Here is a 26,731-nt window from a genome sequence, read left to right on the forward strand (position 1 = left end):
CAGCACTGCTCACATCCTAATCCTGCAGCAAATATGGATCCAAACACATCCAAATGTGCACCCAAACATATCACAGCCCTGGACACCCCTGACTCTGGAACTCACCTCTTCAAGAATATTGATCCAAATATGGGTCCAAACACACTCAAATATGTACCCAAACATATCCCAGCCCTGGGTGACTCTGGAACTCATCTCTCCAAGAATATGGATCCAAATATGGACCCAAACACACCCAAATGCGCACCCAAACACATCCCAGCCCTGGATACCCCTGACTCTGGAACTCACCTCTTCAAGAATCCAAATATGGATCCAAACACTCCCAAATATGTACCCAAACCTATCCCAGCCCCATCACACCCAGGAAGTACATAGTATATTTGAAACAAGCTGGGAAAAAAACCCTCAAAATCCTAATTTAAAACTTATTATTAGTCAGGACTAAATGTGCTTTTTCTTCACATTATCAGGTGGTAATATAATTTTTCCTTGGAAATTATGCACTCTCATTATTAACCATGTTACTGAATCTCTCACCTCCCCTTTCCTTTTCTTGTTATTGATGTTACAATGCTGGAAAGTGTTTTTTTCTTTATAAGTATTAATTTTATTTTCTACTTGATATCCATTGCATTCAGTGCACACAAATACAGTGCCCTGGGAATTGAATTTTTTTAATCTCCTAAAATTCTGTTACGCCCAAGTTACTTTGTGCTGTTTAACCCTGGTTGGATACCCAGGAGTTAAATTTCTCTCACCCTTTTCCCTTGTCTTTTGGGATCTGAATGTTTTCCCAGCCACCTTCAATGCAGGCCCAGAGCATCATTGTGAGGTGAATTTTAATGTTTCAATTTGACAGACAAAAAACTGGAAGCCTCAAAACCTGTAAAACTAAAAGAACCTGGGTTTTTTTCCTCCCTCTGAAATGACAGAAGCTTTAATGAAAAGGCTCACCTGGCTGCACAAAGAAGGACTTGTTCAAAAGCACAGTTATACAAAGATTAAAGCCATTAGGGGCTTTTCCTTCTTTTTCTTTTCCCTTGCGCTTCAAAACCAAAATTCTGCAGCAGTTTCCATGAGTCTGCTGACTTAACACCCCTGACATGGACATGTACAAAACTGAGATAGAGCTGTTTTCTTTCTGGGCTAAAAATGTTTTTTAAACATTGGTTAATAGCTTAGAAGCTTCCAGGGCCCGAATCTGCACACCTTGTTCCCTTACTAATACAAAAATTTATTATTTTAGTCTTGAAGCATGATCAGATGAAGGCTGGCGTTTCATCTTATAAACGTTTACATTTTTGTGTAAAATGCTACCAAAGACCCAGGGCTGAATCTCCAGAATCTCCAGAAAAAGAAGGAAAAGGGATTTTCCTTCTTTTTCTTTTCCCTTGCACTTCAAAACCCAAACTCTGCAGCAGTTTCCATGAGTTAGCTGACTTAACACCCCTGACATGGACATGTACAAAACTGAGACTGTGCTGTTTTCTTTCTGGGCTGTTTTTTAAACATTGGTTAACAGCTTAGAAGCTTCTCGGGCCAGAATCTGCACACCTTGCTCCCCTACTAATAGAAATATTTGTTATTTTAGTTCTGAAATATTACCAGATGAAGACTGGGGCTGCATTTGTGTAAAATGCTACCAAGGAGCCAGGGTTGAATCTCCTGAGAGCTGGGCCTTAGGAAATGAGAATTCTTGTGGAAATTTCTCATGTGCAAGAGGAAAAAGTTCTTGGCCAGACCCGTTAAAACAGGGAATTGTGTAAAAATTCAGGGTTTGGAGTATGCAGGGAAATCTGGGTGAGAAGGATTGGTATCTCCAAGGCGATGTGGAGCTGAACACTACCCAGAGGAGCTGCCCAAGGGATGCCATGGATAACAATTATCTGGCTCTGTGTAGAGCAGGCATGCATGTCTCTGTAGGCATATTTACCCAGAGTGTAATGGTCAGAAAATCAGGAAGAAGTCAGTCCCTAACGCAGTAATTCACATTTGAACCAAGACTGAATCTGCAGGCTTACTGCTGCTTAACAAAGTGCATAATTTCACTCTTACTCAGAAACTATTTTGCAGAAATTGGCATCCTTATTACAAAGTTAATAGAAAAAAATTCCAGTTGAACTCTACAAGGCGTTTTTCCTATTACAGTAACATTGCAGAGCTCCATTTAGTAAAAATGAGTGCTTAAACCTTCTGACAATTTCTTCACTGAACTTCAATTCCACTCCAAGGATAACCAGCAGTGAGCCTGAAAGGAGATGGAGCCTTTGTACCTTGAAATGCACAGGCTGGGGCTGCCGTGCCACTGAGCAGCGGCTGTGAAATCAGGACAGGAATTCTGTGTATTGGGAAAGCTCCAGATCCCATATGGAAAACTATTCCCAGATTCAGTAAGAATACAACAGAAATTCTCTGTACTTGGGAAAGCTCCTGCTCCCACATAGAAAACTATTCCCAGATTCAGCAGGAATAGGAATACAACGGGAATTTTGTGTATTGGGAAAGCTCCTGATCCCATATGGAAAACAACTCCCAGATTCAGTCAGAATAGGAATACAACAGAAATTCTGTGCATTTGGGAGAGCTCCTGCTCTGACATGGAAACTTACTCCCAGATTTAGTCAGAATAGGAATACAACAGAAATTCTGTGCATTTGGGAAAGCTTCTGCTCCCATATAGAAAACAACTCCCAGATTCAGTGGGAATTTTGCCACTGAATTGGAAGTGTCCATGATTTATTCTATCCTTAGTCTGGAGATGTTAAATGTCTGGCCAGGATGTGCCAGACATCTGCTCAGCGCCATCCAAGATCTGTACTTGCTTTAAAGACACAAGAGCTGGATTGCTTAATTAGACACTTTCCCTCCGTGGCACCAATCTTCCCAGAAATCTTTGATTTCGGTGCTTGGTTTTGCAGCTTTTGCCATCATGTAAAACACCACTGGTCCCTGGAGCTCCAATCACACTTACAACCAGCCCAAATAAATTTCTATCAAAGCACCACTGAAAGCTGTACCTACACACAGATGATCAAACCCAGCTGAGTGAGACTCCAGAATTCAATAGCTTTAAAATATTAAGAGAAATTCATCCCACCCTTTTCCCCATCAACACAACTCAAACTCACACTGTGTCCTCAAACTTGATAGCTAACTTATTATAATCAAGATACTCTTTACTTCTTCCAGAGACAAAATCCTGCCTTTTCTGAGGCTACAAGAGAACAGTAATGACAAAGTGAGTTATTGTCTGGTTCTGCCTTCCACTGCAAGCATAACTTGTGACTGATAGATCCTATTGTTATATTTCTCAAGAAGATCTGCAATATTGTTTAGGCAGTGACATGAAAAATGTGCCCTATAATTTCACAGTTCACAGCCATTCATTCTGAGTGCTGACACGGTTGAAATCATAATGTGGCATAATATTGTTATGCAGGATAAAGACAGAGGGTCTAATTAAACTCCCCTTAAATGCTACATTCATCCTTATTAATCAAGAATTCAGGATTCTAAAGGTAATATCAACGCAAGTTGAAATAGGTGACTGGGGCTTATTTGACTTCATGGAAACACAGATTTTTCAATGCTATCATCCACAGCTTTAATATCAACATATTAAGTATGATTTATGCCAACAGAGTGGAGCAATGGAAAATTTTAAGAACAGGAGCTTTTGACAAGTATTGTCAGGAGTGATGAAGTCTAGCTTCAGGTAGCTGGGTTCTGGGCAAAACTATGAATCATGGATTGAGAATTCCTGGGCCCCCTGCTTTAGGTAGCCTTTAATAATTTAATTCAGACACTTCTGCTATTTCAGAGACCAATCTAGGAGAGAGAGGTTGATTTTTTTTTTCCTCCCCTTAGGAAAGAGACACTGTTTTTCAGAACAGCCTCACTCAGTCTGGATGAAATTTACCCCCCTGCTTTGCTTCCTTTTCTACCAGGAGAGGACAATGAAATAATGCTATACCAACCTGTTTATGTACACAAACCTTTCCCCAAACCTTGGGAACTGCTAGGAAGAGCCAAGAGTCCAGAGAAGATAAGATATGAGCATGGACAAGGCAAGCACGGCGGCTCCCTCCCCTCCCAACAAGGCAAAAACTGCTGGAACAAAGCTCAGCCCCAGCTGGGGAGCTGGGATTGGCCTCAAGCACTGAAAATTGAGATATACAACAGCAGAAGAAGAGGTCAGACATCTGTCCCAACACAGAGGCAGAGAATATCATAAAAAGAGGGCAAAAAGAAGCACCAGGGGAGCCTTGGAGGTGTCCCTGACAGAGGTGGAACTGGCTCTCCTGGATGGTCAGCACCAGGTGCTGTCCACAGCTTTTACAGAGTCAGCTTCGGCAGATATTTCAACTCTCTCAGCATTAATTCCAGTCATTTGTTCTCTTCTGTCCCACCTCTGTAGCTCCCACCTGAGAATTTTTATTTATTTCCTTTTTTTGCTTGTTTTAATCAGCTGCTTCCTCCACATTAGCTCAATGTTGGTGATAAATCCAGATTCAAACCACCTTCTGCACAGGGAAACTGGGGCTGATTTGGCTCCATTTTCCCCCTTCCAGAGTTACATCAGTGTGGTTCTGGGTGTGAGAGGAAAATAAAAGAGGTACAGTACAGCTCCAGAAACAATTCTGCTGCTTTCCCTAATGCTGTAGGCCTAAAGAGTTTGCTGTATGGGGGAAGAAGGGTCATTTAAATTTAAATGAAAAGTGGAAGTCAGTTTGGTCAAACTGTCAAAAAAAAATCAAAAGACAATGCAAGTTCTTACAATTTTTTCCTTCAGGTATTAGTTCTATGATAGCAAAACAGAAACATCACAATAATTACCCACTCAGACAGTATTAACACCTTCAAGGAACAGTGTCAGAAAAAAGAGTGCTGTGTAAAATGAGCCAGTGGCCACTGAGAACCTGCAATTACAGCAGTGGGTGAGGGAACTGCCCAATTCCATCCTCTCAGAGCTGATTAAATCTCCTCTTTTCTGGCATTGTTTGCTGGACACCCTCATACCCACAGCTCTCCAGAGCTGGAGTTTCTGTGCTTCAGAGTTCACAAAGACAGAAGTGAAAAAACCTTTCATTGCTTCAAGCAGATTCTGTCTCTCCCTGCCTTTCCATCCAACTTAAAAAAGAGAAAGGAAGAGAAAAACAGTGTACACTGCTCAATACACAGCAACTTCAGATCCAGAGATGCACTACAAATTCCCAGTGGCTGGGTTCAGGCAGGCCATCAATAAAAACTGCAGAGCCAACTTGAGATGCTCCTGGGTATAACTTACAGTGAAAAACTCTGCTGCTGCATGCTGAGAGCATGGCTCAGCCATTCATTTGTAACAATGGAGCTATTCTCCTGTCTGCACAAGGAAAACAAATCTCCTGTTGTTAGGAATCAAAGACAAGTCCTTCAGACTCTAGGAGACATATTTAACCATGACTAAGTGTGTTGCTTCCTAAGCATTCAGTCTTTAAGTCTTCCTATCCCTCTCTCATTATGGAGTACTTCTGGAAGTGGTTGGAGTGTATCCCAAAAAAGCGAATTTATTGACCTCCACCAGCAACAAAAGTGCTTTAAAGAGGCTTGATGTGCAACAAAGTATGCAAAATTGATCCCTTAAGTGGCTGTGAGCAATGTGATGTGAAGCCTCATCCTTGCTCACAGGGGATTCAGGATTTCTGGAAAAATCCTGGCAAGAGACATGAAAAAGGCTTTTTGAATTGTCATTGTGATTCATGGCTTTTGCATTCTCTGTGTGGAAGGGTGGGGATAGGCAGGCAAGGAAAGAAGCAGAATAAAACTCACTTTTCCCAGAAAATTCTCCTTAGTTTTCTCAACCATTTGAGTTTTAGGAGAAATTTACAGAGCTATGAATCCATTTCAGTGTAGTTTCAGCACTGTTTTATAGCATTTCAGGCAGCCATTTTATTTTATTTATACATTTTTTTGGACAAAGATCATGGCTGCCATCGATCAGAGGTTACAACATTTCCACTGATTCCCACCGACTCCATAGGCACCAACCCCAAAGTCAGGATGATCTCATCTAAAACAAAACAGCAAAAACTCCTGTTCCCAAAGCCATTGGCCAGTGCATCACCCAGAGGTTCTTGGTGAGAAGACAAACCATGCACAGAATCATCCAGGCTGCAAGAGACCTTTGAGATCCAACTGCAAACCAACATCCAGCCCCTAAAGTGCATCTCCACATCCAGAGACCCTTGGACACTTCCAGACCTGTCTGCACCACCTCCCTGAGCAGATTATTCTGATACCTCACCACCCTTGCAGTGAATTTTTCATTTTTTCCCGTGTCTAATCTGAATCTCCTTTGGTTAATTGAAGATTCTCTCTTCTCTCATCCTTTCACTGGAGATTTTACAAAGAGACTCACTACAACTCCTTCAAGGCAGCAAAACCCACAATCACCCTTAATTCAGTTGGGCTCAGCCTCCTCCTTCCCCTGCTCTGATGCTCCAGCATGAAGCCTCATTAATGCTTAGTTTGCAGCACAGAAAAATGCAATTTATATTAAGAAAAACAGAGTTTGTCCCCTCCCAGACAGAGCAGTAGCTGTTATTTGGAAATGCTGACAATAATAAATTACTTTTCTCCTATTTCCAGACATGGAAACAGTGTTCCTGTGCTTTCAGGAGCCACCTGTATTATGTGGGGCAGCTTGCTATAAATATTATACATAAATATATATCTTATTTGCATACAGAGCTTCAGATATCTCTGCAGCCTTTCATGTGCCCATGAAACTCGATGCAGTTTTGGGTTCTAAGTTCTCCAGCTTCAAATGCTGCATTTTAATTCTACTTAATGAATTAGATATGCTTTAGAGCTGTAATAAACTTTCCTTATGAAGATATTTCTGAAGCATTGAGTCACATTGCTTACTGAGAATAAACAATATGTTTACATAAATGATTTAAAATCCAAGAGCACAGTAGGTAATAAAAATATATTGCCATGATAAGCCACGAAACCAGAAAACAACACTGCTCTAATTAAAAATTACAAATGCACTGCAGTAAACAACTTATTTACAAGTAGTTAAAAGTTTAACTGTTGAATATTCTGCACTTGTTGAGTCCTAAAAAGGGAAAAATACTGAAACCAATCTTGTCACACAGTCAAATATTGAGAACCATAACTGTGTTTAATTAAGATCTGTTAATAATGGGTTTCAGAGTGAGGTTCTTCTTTTAATTTCCCAAGGTAGAAAATGTTATTAAATTTGGCCTTTAACTTCTCATTGACATGTACACTTAAAAACTTCTGATTAAAATTTCAGAGGTTGGGAAGAAGTACCCAAAATTAAACTCTCAAATCTGGCACAAAAATAACAATGGTCCCTGATTAAGAAATCAAATTTCAGAAACTTCATTACTGTTCTATTAATAAATTGTTGGGTTATAATTAAAATGGGGCCTGCTGGATTTCTTTCATTTTTTAATAGAAAAGATGGAAACTGGAGAGAGATTTAAAAGCTTAAAAAAGAAGGAAAAAAAGGAAAAAAGAAAGGTCAATGGATGTGAGAAATGTGACCCAGCTTGAACAAAAGAACCTTGAAAAAAGGTTCTTTTTCTTTCTGGGAGCAAGGAGAGTGGAACAAACACGGTTTCCGCCTCTTATTTCCAGGATGATGCTCCCACCTCTGCCTGGAGTTCCTCTGGAATTTTAGTGCCAATGGAAAGGGAATTTTAGTGCCAATGCAAGTTCTGCCACTGGTGTGCAGACCAACAGCCACAGCCCCAGCTCTGCCATTTGGAGCCTTATTTTTCTCACTGAAACACATTTTTTGCCAGCTTGTTTCAGCTTTGTAATGAAATTCTTCCTCAGCCTGCAAAAACACTTGAAGCTGAAGAATAAGAAGGAAAATTGCTTCAAAAGTACAGCTGTCTTCAGGAAATTTTACAAAGTGAGCCTCGTTTTTCAGAGATAAGTAATTCGATTCTGATTCAGATCTGCATTGTTCAAAGAATAAATTCAATCTAGTTGCAGACAATGGCAAAAATGCTTTCTCTGCTCTTTTTTGTTGGTCTTGAAATGCATTTATCATGTTATATCTAGTAGAGTAACTAAATTTCCTGATTACAAATAATCAGCAGCTCCTTCTACAAGTTCTATACAGAAAATTAACTAAAAATATCCCTGCAATTGGATATATTTCAGTTGTAACAGGCTGAAAAAAGAACCCAAGGCCCACCAACATTACTAATTCTCTGCTGGTCTGCCCATTTTGAAGATGTTTATACTTTGTTGGGGATGATGTACACAATTCACACACACAAATCTGACATTCATTGCTTCTTGCAGACAAAACATTGCTCACTCATGATTATTAATAATCAATTAACCCACAGATTCATTTAGGAGCCTGTGCTGACCTGCTTGGCCTTTATTTTACCATGTAGTCATAGCAAGGACTGACAGCACAATTATTGGAATTGGATTCCACAAATTATTGGAATTATTGTTATTATCCATTATTATTGGATTCCTTAAATTTGAAATCAGTGCTCTATAAAAGTCCTGCACATTGTCCCAAACTCTGAACACACACCTGTCTGTGGGAATTGGAGATAAACATTTCAGCCTGATCCCCAGCCAGTGAGTGGTTTTGGCTTTTATACATGGAATTTCACCCTGTCCTTAATTGCAGATACTGTTCTCATCCCAAGTCTGCCTTTTTCACTGCTGGCACCCAGGTGTTTCAACACCTGCCAGCATTAAAACATCTTTTAAAAATGCTGGTTTATGCCTTCCTGTTATTTTAGCAATAGGACTGACAGGTATTCAAATTTGCCTTTTCCTGATGCATTCTACCATTTCCCAGACTTCCATTACATTTGCATTATTTTCCTCTAACTTACACAACCATTTCCCTTTCCATAGTTCCTTTATATGATCATTCCTTATTCTCAGCCCAGTCTAGCTTAATTCTGTTCTTCTTTTCTGCACATAAAAGGGAAAAAAAAAAAAAATCTTGGCTATAAGCCTTCCATGTTTGCTATGCAGATATAGAAAATCTTCTGGGAAAATTCTCTTTATCTTATGAGTTGGTCAAGATTTGGGGGTTCCTTGGCACCAGGTGTGGTGAACTGCAGAACATGTTTATGTTTCTTAACTGTTTACACCACTCTTAAAGCAAATTGAAGATATTCAGTGACTCACTGGGTGTCCTTTAAATTCAGGGTCAAAGTAGTTTGGAGAAATTCAGCAAAATCAGTAGATCAAGGGGAAAATTTTGGGTAATAGCTCCTGGATTGTTTGCTTTGGTAATGAAATCCTTACATTTTCATTGCTTTTCTCTCTTAGCATCACACAATCAGGTGTTATGTTAATGAATGTTAGTTTTCCCATCACCCATGAAAAAACATGAATTATGGAGAGCACCAATAAATTCATTTCTTAAGTTCAGTCCGAAACCCAAAGGAAATAAATACCTGCACAAGCCAGGTTCTGAGCAAAGCTGCTGAGGGTCTGGCAAACAGAAATTCCATCCATAGACACAAATTTTTGTGTGTGAAATAAGGGGTCTTTGGAATAAAAGCTAAACTTAAGATTAAGGAATTATTCTATAAATAAATCCATTTAGAAAACAAGGGAAATTATGTGCTAAGAATCATCCTGCAGATGAACTGGTATTTCTATGGTAGAAGTTGAAGGAGAAAAACTGAACTATTAATGTTATTAACAACATTATCTTTGATGCAGAGAAATGAAACTTTTAATTATCTGCCTTGCCTTTTTCCTCCTTCCTCAAATATGCTTAAATGCACCTCCTCATCATTCAAATGCGAGTCCTTTGCAGTGACATTTTCCCCAAGACTTGCTGCTGACAGAGAACATCTCCAAGATCAGCAGCTTGCTTTATTGCGGAGCAGAACACGTGTCAAACCTTCTGTAAGGATTGCACAATCACTGCTAAATAACCCTGTGACAGCAGAGAGAGCTCTGCCTATGGTCTGGATTGACAGAGCCATTGTTCGGCTGCAGCTTTGAAGTCGTTCTCACGAGGAGTTTATCCCCTTTTATATACACTGAGACCTGGGGGAAATGATACTTACAAGGAGAAATGAAAAATTAAACACAGCTGTAGGTTTTAGTGGTAGTGCCTAACCTGTAATTCTCAAATGCTGACAAAAGCTGTCTGGAAAGCCAATTTAGTTTTAGAGAACAAAGTGGTTGTTTTGTTTTTTCATTTTTCATAGAATCTAAAGCCAAAGAAACAAACAAGGTGGATCAAAATATAAGATGATGATACTACGTAATACCCAAGTTTGCCCCTTGTGACATGGCACAAGTGTGGGATTATATTATTACAGCACAGAAATAATAATTTATTTTCATTTATCTGGACAGGGCCAAGTCTTAGCTTCCTTTAGCTTCAGTCTTTCACTGGGAAATATTTTCTCAGCTCTTGAAAGCAGATGGACGGTCATTATTTTACTGAGGGACACTATAAATGATCATAAAGTGATTTAAACCCTGTGTAAAACAGATGCATCACTTCTATAGACATTTTAAACTTTTATATATCTTCCCTGGCTCTCATGAAGGAAGAGTAATAAACTAAGCAGGTTAAAAGTAATTTTGAAAGAGTGCAATGTCAAGTCTATTCCTTGTGGCACTTGATTGTTCTACTCTAGGAACTTCACGGAGTGGAAAATTATTGTTTCCTGTGTCTTCGACAAACTGAATCTCTAATTGCAGGACAAAATATAAATTTTAACTTCTTACTAAGTTGAACATAATTCTGCACTGGCAGGCAAATTCTTGGGCACATTCCCAGTTAGTGGAGGATGAAAATGAGGGGGCACTGTGGCATTCACGTTTTCTGGAAAAATCCCTTTGCTCAGGATATTGCTCCTGGGAAGCTGAGAAGCCTCAGAGAAAAATGAAAACAATAATTATCTGGTTTGCTTCTCCTGTGTTTTGCTGCTTGGGAGATTGTTTATCCACAGGTGATTGTTTCATTGGTTTCATGTGAATTGTTTTGACGCTGTCCAATCAGTGCCAAGCTGTGTTGGGACTCTGGAAAGAGTAATGAGTGTTTCATTATTATCTTTTTAGCATTGTATAAGTCTCCTTTCTGTATTCTTTAGTGTAGTTTAGCATTCTTTAACATAATATAGTACCATAAAATAATAAATTAGCCTTCTGAGCACCTGGAGTCACATTCACCATTCCTCCCTGCCCACAAACACAACAGGCACTGCTCCCACCTGATGGTCTGGTGCTGCAGCGTGTCGGGGTCGGTGGCGTTCACCGTGAGCACCACGCTGCCCACGGGGATGTTCTCCTGCTTGGTCACTGCCATGGGGTTGGGGTGGAACACGGGGCCCTCGTTGACGTCCTCCACGGTGATCTGCACCGTGGCTGTGGAGCTGGGCCCGTAGGTGATGTCTGGGATCAGCGGGTCTTCGTTCTCCACTTTGATCAGCAGCGTGTGGAAGGCTGAAATCTCGTAGTCTAAAGGCTGCAAAGAAGAAGATTAGAGGGCAAAGGTTAAAGACAATGCTGAATGCTGTTTCCTTTAGCCCACAGCAAAACTTCAGACAGCAGACTTAGCCAGAAAGGGACAAGGACATTCCCTGCACCTGGTGGGAGTTCAGGATTAGACACATTCAGTTCTAAAGGGCATTGGAGATAATAAACATAATGGACTTAAAAACACATGGAGACATCCCCCTGTCCAAGAGCTCACATTTTGTTGCATACCTCATAGACACAGCTCATCTATACATGTTTATTTATATGTAACATGTATTTAACAAACAAATGAGTCACACTCATGACAATAACACAAGCTGCTTTCTCAACTCTTGTCTTGAAACCAAAGGCAAATACATGCACTTGTCTTAAGAACTGACAATGCCTCTTCTGAAGCCAAAAAGAGGGCATGCTGGTACAGGCAGCAAATAGGGCTGTTTTCTTCTTCTTTTTTTTTTATTTGTTACGTCTGAGACATAGGATTGTCTTCATACTAAGACAGGCAATAAATTTTCCGATGAGATTTTAGAAATATGGGACCAATCCACTTCAGAACTGTGGACTCAGTCTGAATCTACTCCCCTTTCTTCCCTGCTATTTGCATGTGTTCTCTGAGTGAGAACAAAATGGGGCTCTTGAATTCTAATTGTACCTCCAGCAACAAACAGAACTTTGTTGACAAGTCTCACTATTAATTGTGATGCTTACTGCAACCCTGGCTGTTATTTAAGCACAACAGTTAGGACCAGGCAGTCCTTGTGACTAAAAAATAAGGTTGCTGTGACAGAACAAGGGGTTACACACATGGTTTGGACAAGGGCTGGCAGCCAATTTTAAATCTCCTAATAACCCATCCCTGCTGTGCCTTGCTTTGTGCAGTGAACCCAGGGGATGAACCTTGCAGCAGAAATACAGGGAAGGATGGGATTGTTCTTACCTTGACAACAGAGAGCATTCCCTCGTTAGTCTGGGGGTTGGTGTGGATCTCAAAGCTCTGCCCTGGGTTCCCATTGATGATGGAGTACACAGCTCTCCACGCCCCCGTGGCGGGGTCGTCACGGTCACCCACAGTTAAATTCACTATTACACCTGTGACCCCCTCCTTCACTGTGGCCTGGAACTGGAAAAAAATCCAAAAACACAGAGGGTATCGTTACTATTTCCACTTAATGACCACACAAAAAATATCCAAGGCAGCATTAATTATTTACCCCAGCAGGAGGAAGATGGAATCCTCGACCGAAACTTTAAATAATGCATCCTCACTTATGAAATATGAGGCAGCACATTTCAGCTGCTCTCCATGAATAGATGGCAGATGAGCAGTGATGTGATGGGGATGAAGCTTGGGAAGGTTCTGATCATAAGAAGACAGTTCAGCCCATATTATTGGAAATTGAAGCATGGAGAGACCTGCAGTGCTGCATAGCTGCGTGTATTTCCAGAAAGGGAATTGAGGGAAGAGGAACCTGCCTTGTTCAGACCACTTTTGCCTCCAAATCCACTTTTATTTACAAATAAATCCCGTTTTGCATTTCATACTCTTTTTTTTTTTCATGAATTATCCCACACCCATCCATTTTTCACTGCGCTGTTATCAAGACACAAAACAGGTCTCACAAAAACCATTCTCAGAGCATTTTTTTGAGGCCTTGCTCTAAGACACTCAGAAATAATTGGACCTCATGCTACCACTTTGTCTGCATAACTAAAAGTCAGTGCTGCTTTCTATTTTGCAGTGGAAGGATTTTTTTATGACCTTGTGAAATGAGTCTCTGGACGATTCAACCCTGTAAGAAAATTCTAGTTTATTCCCCATCATTCTTATTTATGTAGGAAAAAAAACATTAAGCAAACCATTGGAAAAGCTTGCAAGGGTCAGACTTAATAACACTCCTCACCTTTCAAGTGCTTGAGGCTGACGTGCTAAAAGCACTGTATGTGAGAGTGATAAGATAATACCTGCTTTGGAGGTGGATAAACCAGGCTGATAACAGACCTAATCCTGAGAAGTGCTGAACATCAGCACTGCCATTACAGATCATTAGGAAATCTTAGCATTTCTAGGGATTAAAGCCTTCAAAAGTCCAAACTTACAAACTTTAATGACACAAATTGGTTTTGCTGTACGTGTGCTTCTTAAAAGCTGCATCGTTGGTGACAAAGCATCACTCAAGGGCAAGAGTCACCCAAGAGGCTTCAAGGCCTGAATAAACTAAATGTCTTTTCCTCTGTTTTAGAGAAGTCATAACACTGCAGAAGAGTTTGGGGAAATACTGAATACAGAAAATGGTGTTTTATTAATACATAGATTTCCCAGTCTGGACAAATAGTAGGTGAAGTGGATTTCCTCATATGGAAATAAAGAAATGATGACTACGTCTTTCCCTGTGTTGTTATCTTTGTTTTTCTTCTTTTTCCAATAGATTTATCTTCCCAAACCCCTTTGTCAATTTTTCTGTATAATTTGAATGCATGCATTCAGTTCAAGCTTTCCAACCTGATTTCATAAAAGGATGACATTAATAACTGGCTATTTCTATCTTCCTTGGTGTATCTAACAAAGCATTTAAAGATTCTTTTGATTTTGATGGTTAATATGTAACAGGTTGTGACTGAGCTTTGTTTCAGACAGTTCATTAAGCTCATTTTCAGTTTAATTAACTCTAAATGATAATACAACAATATTTTCACTTGCTTTGAAACAAATTAAAAGGAAAACTCTATTAAGAATCTTGGAAATAACAGAAGAGTGATTACCAAGATTGTGTTCCTTTCAGCTCAGCCAAATGTTTTCACTGTCAAGCAGACTTGGATACCTCTTACTCTGATTGAAAATAACCAATTAGACTGATTGATATTTTTATATTATTTCATATTGTCCCAACTTGACCAAGCATAAAAAGAGACATCAGAACCATAAAGGTCAGAATTTTTCCCCACAAGTGTTCAGGACCCACCAATTTCCCTTCAGCTGCATAAAAAGGTGACCAGACTTCAAAGAGCCTAATAGTAAAGAATCTAACCCTTAGATTTGACCAGGCATCTGCTCCTAATTCATATTGATCCTTGGGAAAAATCTTTTCCTTAATCCTCCAGTCTGATTCAATTAAGAGTTCAGTACTCCTTTCCTAGCTCACCTTGGGAACTATGAGGGTAAAATATTAAAAGATATGGCTGTTTTATTCAGATACAATATTGTGAAACCTGTGCAAGAACTCTATTATTTTTACCCCACCAGTGCCAGACTGTGATGGAAAAGGTTGGCATGATCTGGCAGTTAGTTCAAAAAAGATGGAATTTCAGGCTAAGGATGTCTAAATCAAGGACATCTCAGCTGGGATTGGCTTTTCTCTGCCTCCCTGTTTTCCCCTTGTTTAGGAAGAGCTCTCAGTAACTTGAGCTGCAGAGGGAAAGGGCACAAGGACCTGAGTTTTGCTGAGCTCTGACTCCTGCAGGTCAGGAAATGCCAACATGCCCAGGGAAAGGCTGTGCCAACCAAACAATTCCAGCCGCAGTGGCACCCTCACCCCCAGAGTCCTTCACATTTGGGAAACAACCATATAAACACAGATATTTGGAGCTGTCTGGAACTTTAGACTGAAATCTGTTCAAGATGAATGGAAAAGCAGAATGATCAGACCACAGACGTTGTCACAGAGGTCTACTCTAAATTTATAATGTGGAAAGTGTAATAAATCACAGATTTGTGATTGCAAAAGACACATATCTACTGTGAAATCCTATGGCCTAGAAAAATACAGTGTATTTTATCTAGAAGGTGAACTCTTTTGCCTGTTCAGTCACCTTTATTTAAGGAATAAACGTCCCAACACTTAGAAAAATCTGTTATACCGTGTCCCTTTCAAAAACAAAAGTAAAAAAGGGAATTTAAAAACTAAGAAAGGGCAAAAATAGGAATTAGATTTGGAAACAGAGAAAAATAACCACAGGTTTCTCATATTTCACAGTGAAAGGTTTATATTCTCAAAGCTTAACTGGGAAAGTCTGAACCAGTGCTCTAAAATAAAACCCCACTGTGGCTAACACAAATAATTGGATCACAAGTTAATTGATTTTACTCATTTTAAATATCTGCACATCCCCTAAGCACCACTATAAATTAAGAATAAAGGAGATGAGTTCAGTACTTTATTTAAACTGCTATCATTTGCACCCATTTGAACACTAATAACTTAGAAGGAGAATACCCTGGGCCAGAGTGGGTTTGCTGGAAGGAGCTGTGTGAATTTGCTGCTTCTGAGTGTCTGAAATGTGAGGTGAACCTGCTCTGTGATGTGCCATGCCGCCATTTATTGTGCTTGTCATGCATACAGCCCAGAGATTTTAGCAATTCTGTCATTTTTAAAGCTTTAGAAATAGAAGGGAGAAAAAAGAGGCAGCTCTTCTATTTCTGTGTCCAAAATCTTGTGGCAAAATACACAGAAAATGGACTGATAGGAATTTAGAAGGAAACACTGAGTGAACAGCAGTTAATGGGGAACTGGAAGATTTTGAGGGAATAAAGTGATGGATGTAGAGGAAGAGAGTGAGGCTTGTGAGGGTGCATAAATAGGTTGGAAAATGGAACAAGCCAGCAATGTTTGCCACCATGGTGGACTGATGGGGAGCAGATAAGGACACTGGGATTCTTGTGAGGTGTCACCAGCCTGGTTCCACAGGCCATGGAGGGTGACAAGGAGCAGCTTTGGTTTCTGACAGCACAGGATCAGTGCAGGGATGGCAGGGAGAGCAGAAATGTTCAAACCAGCTGTGCCTGAGCAGAGTCTCAGTCCTACAGACTGCTCCTCCCTTCCCCAGATCTTGCAGGTTGAATTTGTTCCCTGCTGGAGCCAGGAGGTGACACTGAGCCAAGTTCTCCACACTGATCCCTGTACTGAGCTGATGGGACAGGGCACTGGCATCTCTTAGGGACAGAAAATTCCTCTGGATGGTCCCAGGACAAACCAGCCTTGTCAGATTCCCACCACACAAAACGATCGCTGTGCAAAATGTCATCACCTGAGAATCCAGGCACTGACCCCAGCCCCAGACATTGCTGGGAGTGGTACCCAGACCCTGTGAAAATCAGATTCTCATCTCACTGCCTCATTTAAAGCTCCTGTGGTGAATGAGATTCTGTTTAGTGACTTCTCAGAGCAGATGAAGATGAACTTCAGTGCATCTGAATATCTCCTGTCCAACAGTGACTGAGCACAAACAGCACCTTAAAAAACTCAGAGTGGGGCACTGGCATCCAAATGAAAGAGCTGCCACAAGCAGCAAACACAAAGCAAGAGAAACGTGCCTGGGGTGGGTGATCAGCACCCAATGACTCATTAAGATTCTGCACACTGTGATTCCCAATCAGGAATAAACAAATTAAAACTCCATGTCAGTTTGCATTTATCAGGGTGATATTCCAGTGGAAGGTGTTCTGTGCTGCTATCACGTGGTTGTTTCCTCTCCTATCTATCATAAAAGATGGGAAATAATGGGATGTATTAATTCATATGTCTGTGTTAGAAATTCCACAGAGAAATTGTATTATTGCAATTATCTCCCTCCACTGAAGTCCACTGCCTTTGTGATCATATTTTGTCTGTCTAATTTCTTGAGAATGTGATGACAAGTTATAGAAATCTCTTGCAACCTGCTTGCTCTTTTTGCCTTTTCCTTTGCATGCTGACATTCAGTACAAATGCACCTGAGCTCCCAGGATTTATCTGCCAAGGAAACAAAGCATTTTCCATAACTCTGTACCTGGAACATCTCCAAGTACAAATGAATTTTCAGAGTGGTCACAAAGGTCTTCATTCTGGATCAGTCAGGAATGAGAGTCTCATAAATGTCAGAAATGAGCATTTCAGGTGGAATTCAGTGGGACACAGAGCCCAGTTTGCCAGAGAAGGGTAACTCAAGTCACTGCTGCTTGAGGTAAGGGTAGTACAAGGAGGAAATTGTAGTTTTGCAGTAACCAAAGAGCTGCGGATCCTACACCCACCTTCCTCCCATCCTTAGGCCTCAGGGTGCTGCCCTGCTGAGCTGGACCCCTCAAGGGCTGCAAAACTGCACCTGAGCAAAATCAGACTATACCAAACCCTCCACTGCAGCAACTGAATGGAAAATGGTGTGGTCAAAGTAAACTGGGTGCTACATCTCCCTAATCTCTTCTGCAGATTTTAAAGGTATTTTACTTTTTAAGACTGTGCACAGCCTTTGCTGTGTGGACACAAACAGCAGCTCTATTTCACTACAAAAATATCTGCATTAAAGTAATGGATTAGGTTGATGTAAGCTGCACACCAAGCAACAACACATGAAACACTTGGAAAGCCATTTAGATGAAAGACACCATATAAATGTAATGCATTATCATGGTATGACAAGGATTTGATGGTGTAAACGAGATGCAAAGCAGAAATTATAGCTGTGAGTCACCTAAACAGGCTTTATTATTGTCATTGTCTTACTGCCATAATGCTGGCTCGTAGGCACTGCATTATTTCTTGACTGAAAGTGTTTCTTTCAGCTTATTCTATATTTTTTCTGAGCACATAATATACTTCCACCTCCCTGATGAAACTACAAAAAGAATTCAACCATAGTTTAGAAAAAGAAAAACAAAAAAACGCCTTTCAAATACGTGAAATTGACCATAATAATTTTGGACGCATTTTCAGTTTTTACTTTTGGATCATTTTTCACAGCCTCTGCATTTTAAATGCTTTGTGATCTTTCAAGGCACACACCAGTTGCTTTAAAGAGTAAAAGCAGGACTCAGTAATGAAGGACTGAATGAATATTTTTGTCTGCAAATTCTTTGTCTGCAAGTCTGCAACAAGAGCAACCAAACTGAGAGATCAATTAGGTAAATGGAAGGCTAAGGATTCAATTCTGCTCTCTGGAACATGGCTACAACGTCTGCAGGCTCTGAACTTCTGCCTTTTTATAGAAAAACACAAAGATGCTCAAAACCACTGATATTCATCATGAATGAGAAAAAGAAGGAAAAAAAAAAAAAGGCAGTTGCAACATGGCTTCATTTTGTTTTGCTGCTCACCAGTCTGCTTGGAAAGGTACTCAAAGAAACAAAGGAAAAAGAACTTATTAATCAGGCTCCAGATAAAAGTCCCTCTGGAGGAGTTTTGCACCAGGTTAAAGCCAAATTATTTATGGGACTGAGACCACTTCAGGTATTAGAATGAAAAAGAAATGGGGTGAAATGGATGGAGGGGGAAAGGGAAAGGGAAAAGGAAAGGGAAAGGGAAAGAAAGGGAAGGGAAGGGAAGGGAAGGAAAGGAAAGGAAAGGAAAGGAAAGGAAAGGAAAGGAAAGGAAAGGAAAGGAAAGGAAAGGAAAGGAGAGGAAAGGAAAGGAAAGGAAAGGAAAGGAAAGGAAAGGAAAGGAAAGGAAAGGAAAGGAAAGGAAAGGAAAGGAAAGGAAAGGAGCCTGCTGAGTGCTGCAGGAGCTGCCTGTAAGGTTGCCAATGTGAAGGGTCTTCCTGTCCCTCTTTCAGACACCACAAATCTTTGGAAACCTTAGATCTACAGAACAAGATCCTCACAAGAGCCATCAATTAATTTACAGAACTTTCTCCCTGCTTCTTCCCCACAGCAGTACTGAAATCCCACCCAGAGCTGGTGCTGATTTCAATCCTGTCATTTATGTGCTTGCACAAGACTAAAAAGCCATTTTGGGGACTGTAAATAAGTGATGGTGAAGGTTACTTGAAAACAGCTGCTTTTTGGAATTATTTTGAAGATTTTGTTTACACAAGATTACACTCTTCCTCAGCCTAGCTCGGGGCCTCATTGAGCAAAGGCAAAAAGATAATTCTAACATGTATTAATCATATGTTGAATGCCTGCTTCAAAGCCTGCTACCTCCAGGTGTACATCAAATATCTGAAGATGCAGAAGCCAGACAAAGATGCTCTCTATTTTTTTCCTCCTGAATATATAAATAATTTAGACATGATTCATTCTTTTTCACTTTTCCACCTATAAATGCAAGGTGCACTCAGTGGTTTCTAGAATAAATCAAGTACCCACCAATAATTGGACACCTCTAGAATGATGGTTGTATCAAAGAAAAACAAATTCTCCTTCTCCAGGTGGACAGAGCACAGTGGAAGGTCACTGTATTTATTACATTTAAGGAACTTTTGAGAAAACCTCAAATAATGATGTTATTTTCTGAGCTATAAAAAATTCCTTCACCGCAGGTAGAACAAACCTTATGTTTAAAACAAGAGCAAGAGAGAAAAGGATGCTGTGAGCAGGGCTGGAGGAGCAGGCTGCACCTATTCACCTGCCTGGGGAGCAGGCACAGCTCTGCCTTTCACATTCATGAGAATGCATGTGCTGAATGCAGCCAGCCCAGCTCCTCTCATTTCCTCCTCTGTGCACTTCCCATCCAGGGCAGAGCTCTGTATTCTCCCTAAGATGCTGGATGTCTTCTTTAGATGGAGTGAACTTTAAATAAAATACACCTCTCTGGATTTTGTTTTCTTTTTTTCATCCACTGGATTTGAGGAGCACAAACGTTTGCAGGATTTTCCCCCCACTTATCCTAATGATGGTGACAAGGGAAGGGAAGGAGCTCTTGTTCAATGGTCCTTTTTCATATTTAGCAGAGATTTTTCATACCCAAACCAACTTTTCTGGTGCTGAAGGTGAACATCTGAACATAAATGGTGGGACTCACTGATCCTGCCCTACTAAAAGGAAAAAGAGTGCGCTTCCCATGCAGGGCAGAGTCAAGCCTGTATTCTTCCTGGATGTCTTCTTTAGATGGAATGAACTCTAAATAAAATACACCCTTTCTGTATTTTTCTTTCTTTTTTCACCCACCCGATTTGAGGAGCACAAAGATTTGACAGGATTTCCCCCCCCACTTATCCTAATGGTGACAAGGGAAGGGAAGGAGGTCTTTTGTTAAATGGCTCTTTTTCATATTTAGCAGAGATTTTTCATACCCCAACCAACTTTTCTGGTGCTGAAGATGAACATCTGAACATAAATGGTGGGACTCACTGATCCTGCCCTACTAAAAGGAAAATCTGGAAGTCACCTGTTACTCATTTTACAAGGAAGGAGGAGAAGTGAATTTATTCATCTCTGAATATTAAACTGGTAGAAAAAAGGAGAATTTTATGAAATACATGATTTTTTTTTTCTTAAAATTAGCATTAATGTATGGAGAGACCAGTTAATTTGCTAGAAATTTGGGGAGATTGAGGGAAGTGAAGGAGAAATCTCTCTAAGGGCTTTAGTCTGCTCCCAGGTATAAATAAATGCAAATGGGCAGTGAAAAGACCTTCAGCAGATTAAACCTATTGATGATTTTTAAATTATTATCATATTTACCTCTAGGAAGTAGACAATAAAAACTGTATGTTAGTGCTATACAAAAGCACTAAACAAATAGAAGTTTAAAAACCCTGAACAACAAGATAAAAAGAAAGGAATGCTTCATTTTAAATAGGTGGAAGAACAAAAATATTCTAGATAAAATTCTAGAGGCATTTTGTTCATCTACTTTGGTGCCTTGATAAAGGTAACAGAGCCATATTCTCATTAGTTTGAGACCCCTGGTTTTGCAGAGAGGCAGAAGCTGCAATGAAAATGAGATTTTCTCTGTGTCAGAATCTTTGGCCTGGTTGAGAACAAGCAGCATATGCAGCCAGATGAGCAATCCTGCCTTTGCTGCCCCGGGAGGGCACTGATTCCAGAGGATGGAGTTTTTCCTTGTGCCAGTTTACAGCTGATGGAGGCCCAGGCTGCCAAGAGCAGATGTTCTGACAGCGGTCCAAGCTCTTCATGGGGTCTTGGGTGGGCAGTGCTGAGCAGCCCCAGTCCAGGCATTCACAGCAACTTGTATCTCCAGAATATTTCAGCTACAAATCTCAGCAATTCCCCAAACTTGTGGCATTTTGGGTTGTGCCAGCTGATGGGGATGAGATGCCCTAGATTTACAAGCCCCTCCAGCTGAGAGCTGTCTGAAGTTATCCCAGTTTGAAAACTCTATTTTGGAAGCAGATAAGAACTCTGCAAGGTTTCACACTGTTCCAGTGGAGGCAGGAGGTACAGATGGAAGTTTACAGGCAGCATAATCTGCAGTGATACAGAATCTGTCTGGATTTTAAAAATGAAATCTCGAGCCAGCGTTTTGTTTTCTGTGAAAAGCTGAGTGGGGAAAGGAGAATTTGGGCTGAATGCTCCATATTTCAATCCATCTGAACACAATAAGTCTTCCAAGTGTGCTGACAAAGTGATGAATGAACTCTACTGCACGTAGTTTCTTCTACTGGATATACAAGATTTTTTTTCCCCTCAAATTATCCAGTCTACATCCAGTTGGCTCAACATTCATTGAGCAAAACATTACTGCTCTATCAAAAAGCTATGATACAAGAACAATCATTTAGAGATCAGAGACATAAGTGAACTTTCATGATTAATGATCCCTTTCCTTTTCTTTTTCCCTCTCATAGCAGAAAAAATCTTTATTATACCCTGAACATCCAGGTGAGCACTGAACTCTCATTACCCAGGATGAGAAAAACAAAGACCTGGGGCCTCTAACCCTGTTAGCACAGAGAAATTCTGTTTCCAAGGTCAAGAATAAAGACAAATAGCTGTAAATTCAGTGTATTTGACTAATGACCAGGGTGATGTGAGCCTGCCCATCCAGCACTGTGAGAGGAGCATCCCAAAGGCAGGGTCAGGGCACTTCTCTGCCAGCTGGGAGGAACCTGCCTTGGAAACTCTGAGATTTCAGCATATATTGCAGCAACAGATGTATGGCTTGGCACTGCACAGCTGTGAAAAGGTCAGGAAAAATCTCAGCTATGCTAAATGGATTTATTGCTTTCTGCTTTAAGGCGTCTGATGGGCCCCCTCTCCCAGCACCCAGCTCCTTTTGCCAGTGCTCATTTCATCTTTCCCTGAAAGAAAAATATTTGTGCTAAAGGAAAATGAAACATTCCTCTTGCAAGGGCCTGTTGTGTGCTTATTTCTTATCTAGAATGTCACAGAGGGAACATTCAGGGCCCTTTCATTTTCTCACCGGTAATTTATGTTTTCCTACCCAAACACTCGCTGTACACACATCCCTCTGGAGCACCGACACCACTGCAGCCTCAGCTGGATCTGCTTTGTGCAAATGGTTCAGCATTTGCTCCTTTGTGTTAATAAGGAAGATCAAAATGAGCTAAGGGTGTTTTTCTGTCCTGATACTGAATTTTCTCTGAGCTGTTTAGGGTTGGTTGTTTAGGAGTGCCCAGCTGATGTGACTGAGCACTGAGAATTAGCAGGGAGGTGGAAACAGCCCCAGGTTGTGCCAGAGAGCAGTGGTGCAAACACACAAACACAGGGAACAGCCTGTCACACCTGCCCTGCGTGGGCTCCATCTGAACAGGGTGCCTTAGAGCCCCCCAGCACCTAAAGGGGATTTTCGAATAGGGATGAAGTGATAGGAAAGGGGGAATGGCTTTAAGGGTTGGATGGATATTGGGAAGGAATTGTTCCCTGGCACAGGTGCCCAGAGCAGCTGTGGCTGCCCCTGGATCCCTGGAGTGTCCAAGGCCAGGTTGGACATTGGGGCTTGGAGCAGCCTGGGACAGTGGAAGGTGTCCCTGTGAGGGCAGGGGTAGAATGGGATGAGCTTTAAGGTCCCTTCCTGTTGCAGTAAGGTAGAAAAATTATAAGAAAGGCCTCATAAAATCAGGCCTGCTCTGTTAAATCAGTGCTGGCCTTGTCAAGTTCCAAAAACAACCCTTTGCCAACAACCCAAGTTCCCATGTGAAAGCAATCCTGGTGTGAGCAGTTGGTTAAAATAACAATCTATTCCTGGCTAAAAAATCTACTTGAACCTGTCTAATAATTAAATCTATCCCATGAGAACCAGTGAAGAAAATATGTAAACAGATGAAGAGTAGAGAGATTTGATGGACAAGTAAAATACCATTGTGTAACCAATAAAGTAATTGGCAAGAAAGCTCCTGACCAATTGAAGTACCACATGAGGTCTGCAAAACTGGATTAAAGGAGTTATGTGAATAAAGAATGGGCTTTTTCCACCATGAAGAAAATGGAATATGGGTGTTTTATTCCAATACCTTCCCACCCAAACCATCCTGTGATTCTATGAAGAGCAAAGGGGCTGTGCCAGGGGCACATGCTGGTTCTGGTTCCTGTGAGGGCCATCCTTGGAAGGAGAAGCATCACCCCAAGCACAGACATTCCCCGTGTGGGGCTGGGGGACAGCAGGCAGCACCAGGCACCCCCACAGCCCCTGGCCACCAGAGCTGCCACTGCTGGGATCCCCAGATTGTGTGCAATTCCCTCATCCTGATCCCAGCTGACACTGGGATGCTGGAAATCCTTCAGCAGCAGCTTAGGAATCCTCTAAGCAAATCCTCATGCAAATAAAGGCAATTCCCAGGAAACACAGGTGGAATCAGTGAGATAAATAAGAATTTGGTATCACCTTCAGTTTATATAAAAAATCTTTTCCACAGGGTTGAATGTTTACTAAATCAGGATTTGTATGAAGAGCACGAGTTCATTAAAGACTGTGCCATTCCTCTTCTAGGACTGGATCTCCTTTTCCTGTAGAATCCTCCATGTGATGTGCTCATACATCTGCATCATTATTGCCACACTGAGCTCTTCCCAAGGACAGCCAGAGCAGGAGGAATTAATTGGATCCTGACACACATTTCTAGATACAGATTTTTCACCTGAGCTTGCCAGTTCTAGGGGAAATCATTTTAAGGGACAATAAATACCACTTTATTTCTGTACACAGCAGTGTGATATAGTGGAAGCAGCCACCCTTCCTCCCCTTGGAAGGCAGGAAAATGCTGTGCTTGCAGCTACCTCAGAACCATCTCCTATTTCTTGCCTCTGAGTAAGCTCATAATTAGAGTAGAAACACGAAGAGCAATTTCAATGGAGCTGTAAAACTCCAACAGAAAGGAAAAAAAATCTATTTGAGGTTAGAACAAAATCTTTTTTTAATCTGGCTAATGCTGCTTTTGTGCTGATGCTAATCATTATATTTATGACTAACTGTGGGATATTCCAAAGCATTGACACCTGACTTCACTTACCAGAAAAGCAATCACTTGCAGATATTCAACTTGGTGATTAATGTGTAGATACCTAATTTTGAGTGGATTAAACCATGTTGTATCAATTTGGTGGTTTTTAGGATTTATAATCAAACCCTGGTGACATCTGATTAATGCCAGCTCAGGCTCCCTGAACCTTACAATATTCTTGCTCCTTTGGAGCTCAGATCACAGCAGGCTGATTACCCCCTGATTATCCTGAGTAACTGGGGTCAGAGGTTCCCTGGCACCACAGAACACATTTAATTCAATCAATTCAGTGAGTGAAGCAGTTGGGAAAAAAAAAAAAAAAAAAAGATATTCCAATTGCTGTAATACAGCATTAGAAAAATTGCCCAGGACTTCTGTGCTCCAAATGATGAGCATTTCTGCTTAATTTCTAATTTAGTATTCAGCTGAGGTTTGCAACTTCGATTACTTGTGATATTTTCACTCAAAGTCAGGGGCACTGAGCTTGGAGGGAGGAAGGAAAACCAGAGGGAGAAAAGTTGCCTGCATTGAGCTGGATAATGACCTTTGTGCCAGGGCTGGCACAGTTCAGCTCTGCCTTTCCTGGTCACCCTCTCCACAGGTAACTCACAAACTCCTCCTGCTTCTCACTGCACGTCCCTTTTGTCACTGCCAGACTTTTGGCCTTACTTTCCCTTCTGGTGGATTTTTACTGTTGTTTAGCTGAGCACCATTTCATTTTCATGGCAAGCAGAGAGAGTTTGATCAGCTGTGGCAGAGCACAGGGGTGATTTCAGACAGCCCAGTGCCCTCCTGGCTGCTCAGAGCACTTGGGGAGCTCATTAAAGACTCCCCTCTGTACCTCAGCCTCCCTCAGCACCAGGGGCTGTGGCTGGGATGAAACACAAAATTCTCCTCTTATTCACTCTGAAACCTCGAGGCATTCACACAGCAGTGTCCAGCAGCTCAGATTGGCTCCTGAGAGGGAGCTTTGCATCCTGCACGAGGATCCTGAGCCTGCTGACACACAAATATTCCTCATTGTGCATCCTGAGGCTGCAGCACAGCCAGACTCTGCCTCTGGGATGGGTGATGGTCACAGCTCCAGGCACTGCTCAAACGGGATCTAACAAGGGTGAGGGACACCACAGACAGGAAATTTGGAGCTAACGTGGAGCTCCAGGCCAAGCAACACACAAAAACATGTTTTCAAAGACATAAACATGACCCCAAATGGTCCCAAGGGGAAACGTCAGTGTGAGCATCCCCTTGGTCCTGGGGGAGCACCCCAGGAGTTACAGCTCCCCACAACAGCCTGGCCACAAACACTGGGATGGAGCCAAACCCAACCCAACCCAACCCAACCCAACAATTTAGTGGCCCAGAGGAGTCCAGAAATGGTGAGAGAAACAGCAGGAAAAGGAGTAGGAGCTAAGAAAGGTGTGTACAACACTTTCACATCTGCCCTATTATCAGTATTGAAATTTTTTTTAAATTGAAGAATGTTTGTTTGTTTCAGTAATTCAGTCAGGATTAATAACGATTCTTGGATTTGAATGAACTTGGATTACTTTTCAGTTTTATGAACATTAAATTCTTGGCTTTATATATAAGGCAGGCTTCCCTCTGCCCATCAACAAGGTTTTGGATGTAAAAATACAATATCAGGGTTAGCCATTACCTGCAATGCTTCATCAGAAATTAAAGCAACTTTCTTGAGTAGAATTCTTTAATAAAGGAAATGAAGTCTTAGACCTCTGTTTTCTCTGCAAGCAGGAGAAAGTTGCAATTTAATTTTCTGCCTGCCCACTGAGAAGATCCATTTTCTGTATGTTCCTTTGGGGTTCTTTGGAATGAAAAATGCTATATGGTTATAAAACATTCTTTTAATGAAGCTCACTCTCAACTATCCCTGTAATTGATGAATTTCCTCCTGAACTCCTGGGCACATTTGCCCACAGGACAAGCCCTGGCACAGCTGTCAGCATTTTTTACCTTAAGAGAAGCCCAGAATAGGAGCTGCAGGACAGAAGTTTGGTGTTTTAGAGAAGATCAGTGTCCCTAAATGGGACATGAAGCTGGAACCTATAGACAGTGCCTATAGAGCCCTGCAGGCTCTCCTTTGGGTGTG

At 41.2% G+C, this 26,731-nt stretch overlaps 1 protein-coding gene across 2 annotated transcripts in view; it reads right to left on the reverse strand.

Moving 5' to 3' along the window:
- CDH13 (cadherin 13) overlaps positions 1–26,731 on the reverse strand; it is a 438,138-nt gene that overhangs the window by 35,612 nt on the left and 375,795 nt on the right. For both annotated transcript variants that reach the window (XM_054269469.1, XM_054269468.1), the window contains exons 9-10: positions 12,449–12,631; positions 11,244–11,497 (exon numbers count right to left, since the gene is read on the reverse strand). In XM_054269469.1, the coding sequence (XP_054125444.1) occupies positions 11,244–11,497; positions 12,449–12,631 (437 nt within the window). The remainder of the gene's footprint in view (positions 1–11,243; positions 11,498–12,448; positions 12,632–26,731) is intronic.

The sequence above is a fragment of the Melozone crissalis genome, unplaced genomic scaffold (assembly GCF_028551555.1).
Source record: "Melozone crissalis strain CALT ecotype California unplaced genomic scaffold, PUWL_Pcris_2 ptg000007l_1, whole genome shotgun sequence".
NCBI lineage: Eukaryota > Metazoa > Chordata > Aves > Passeriformes > Passerellidae > Melozone > Melozone crissalis.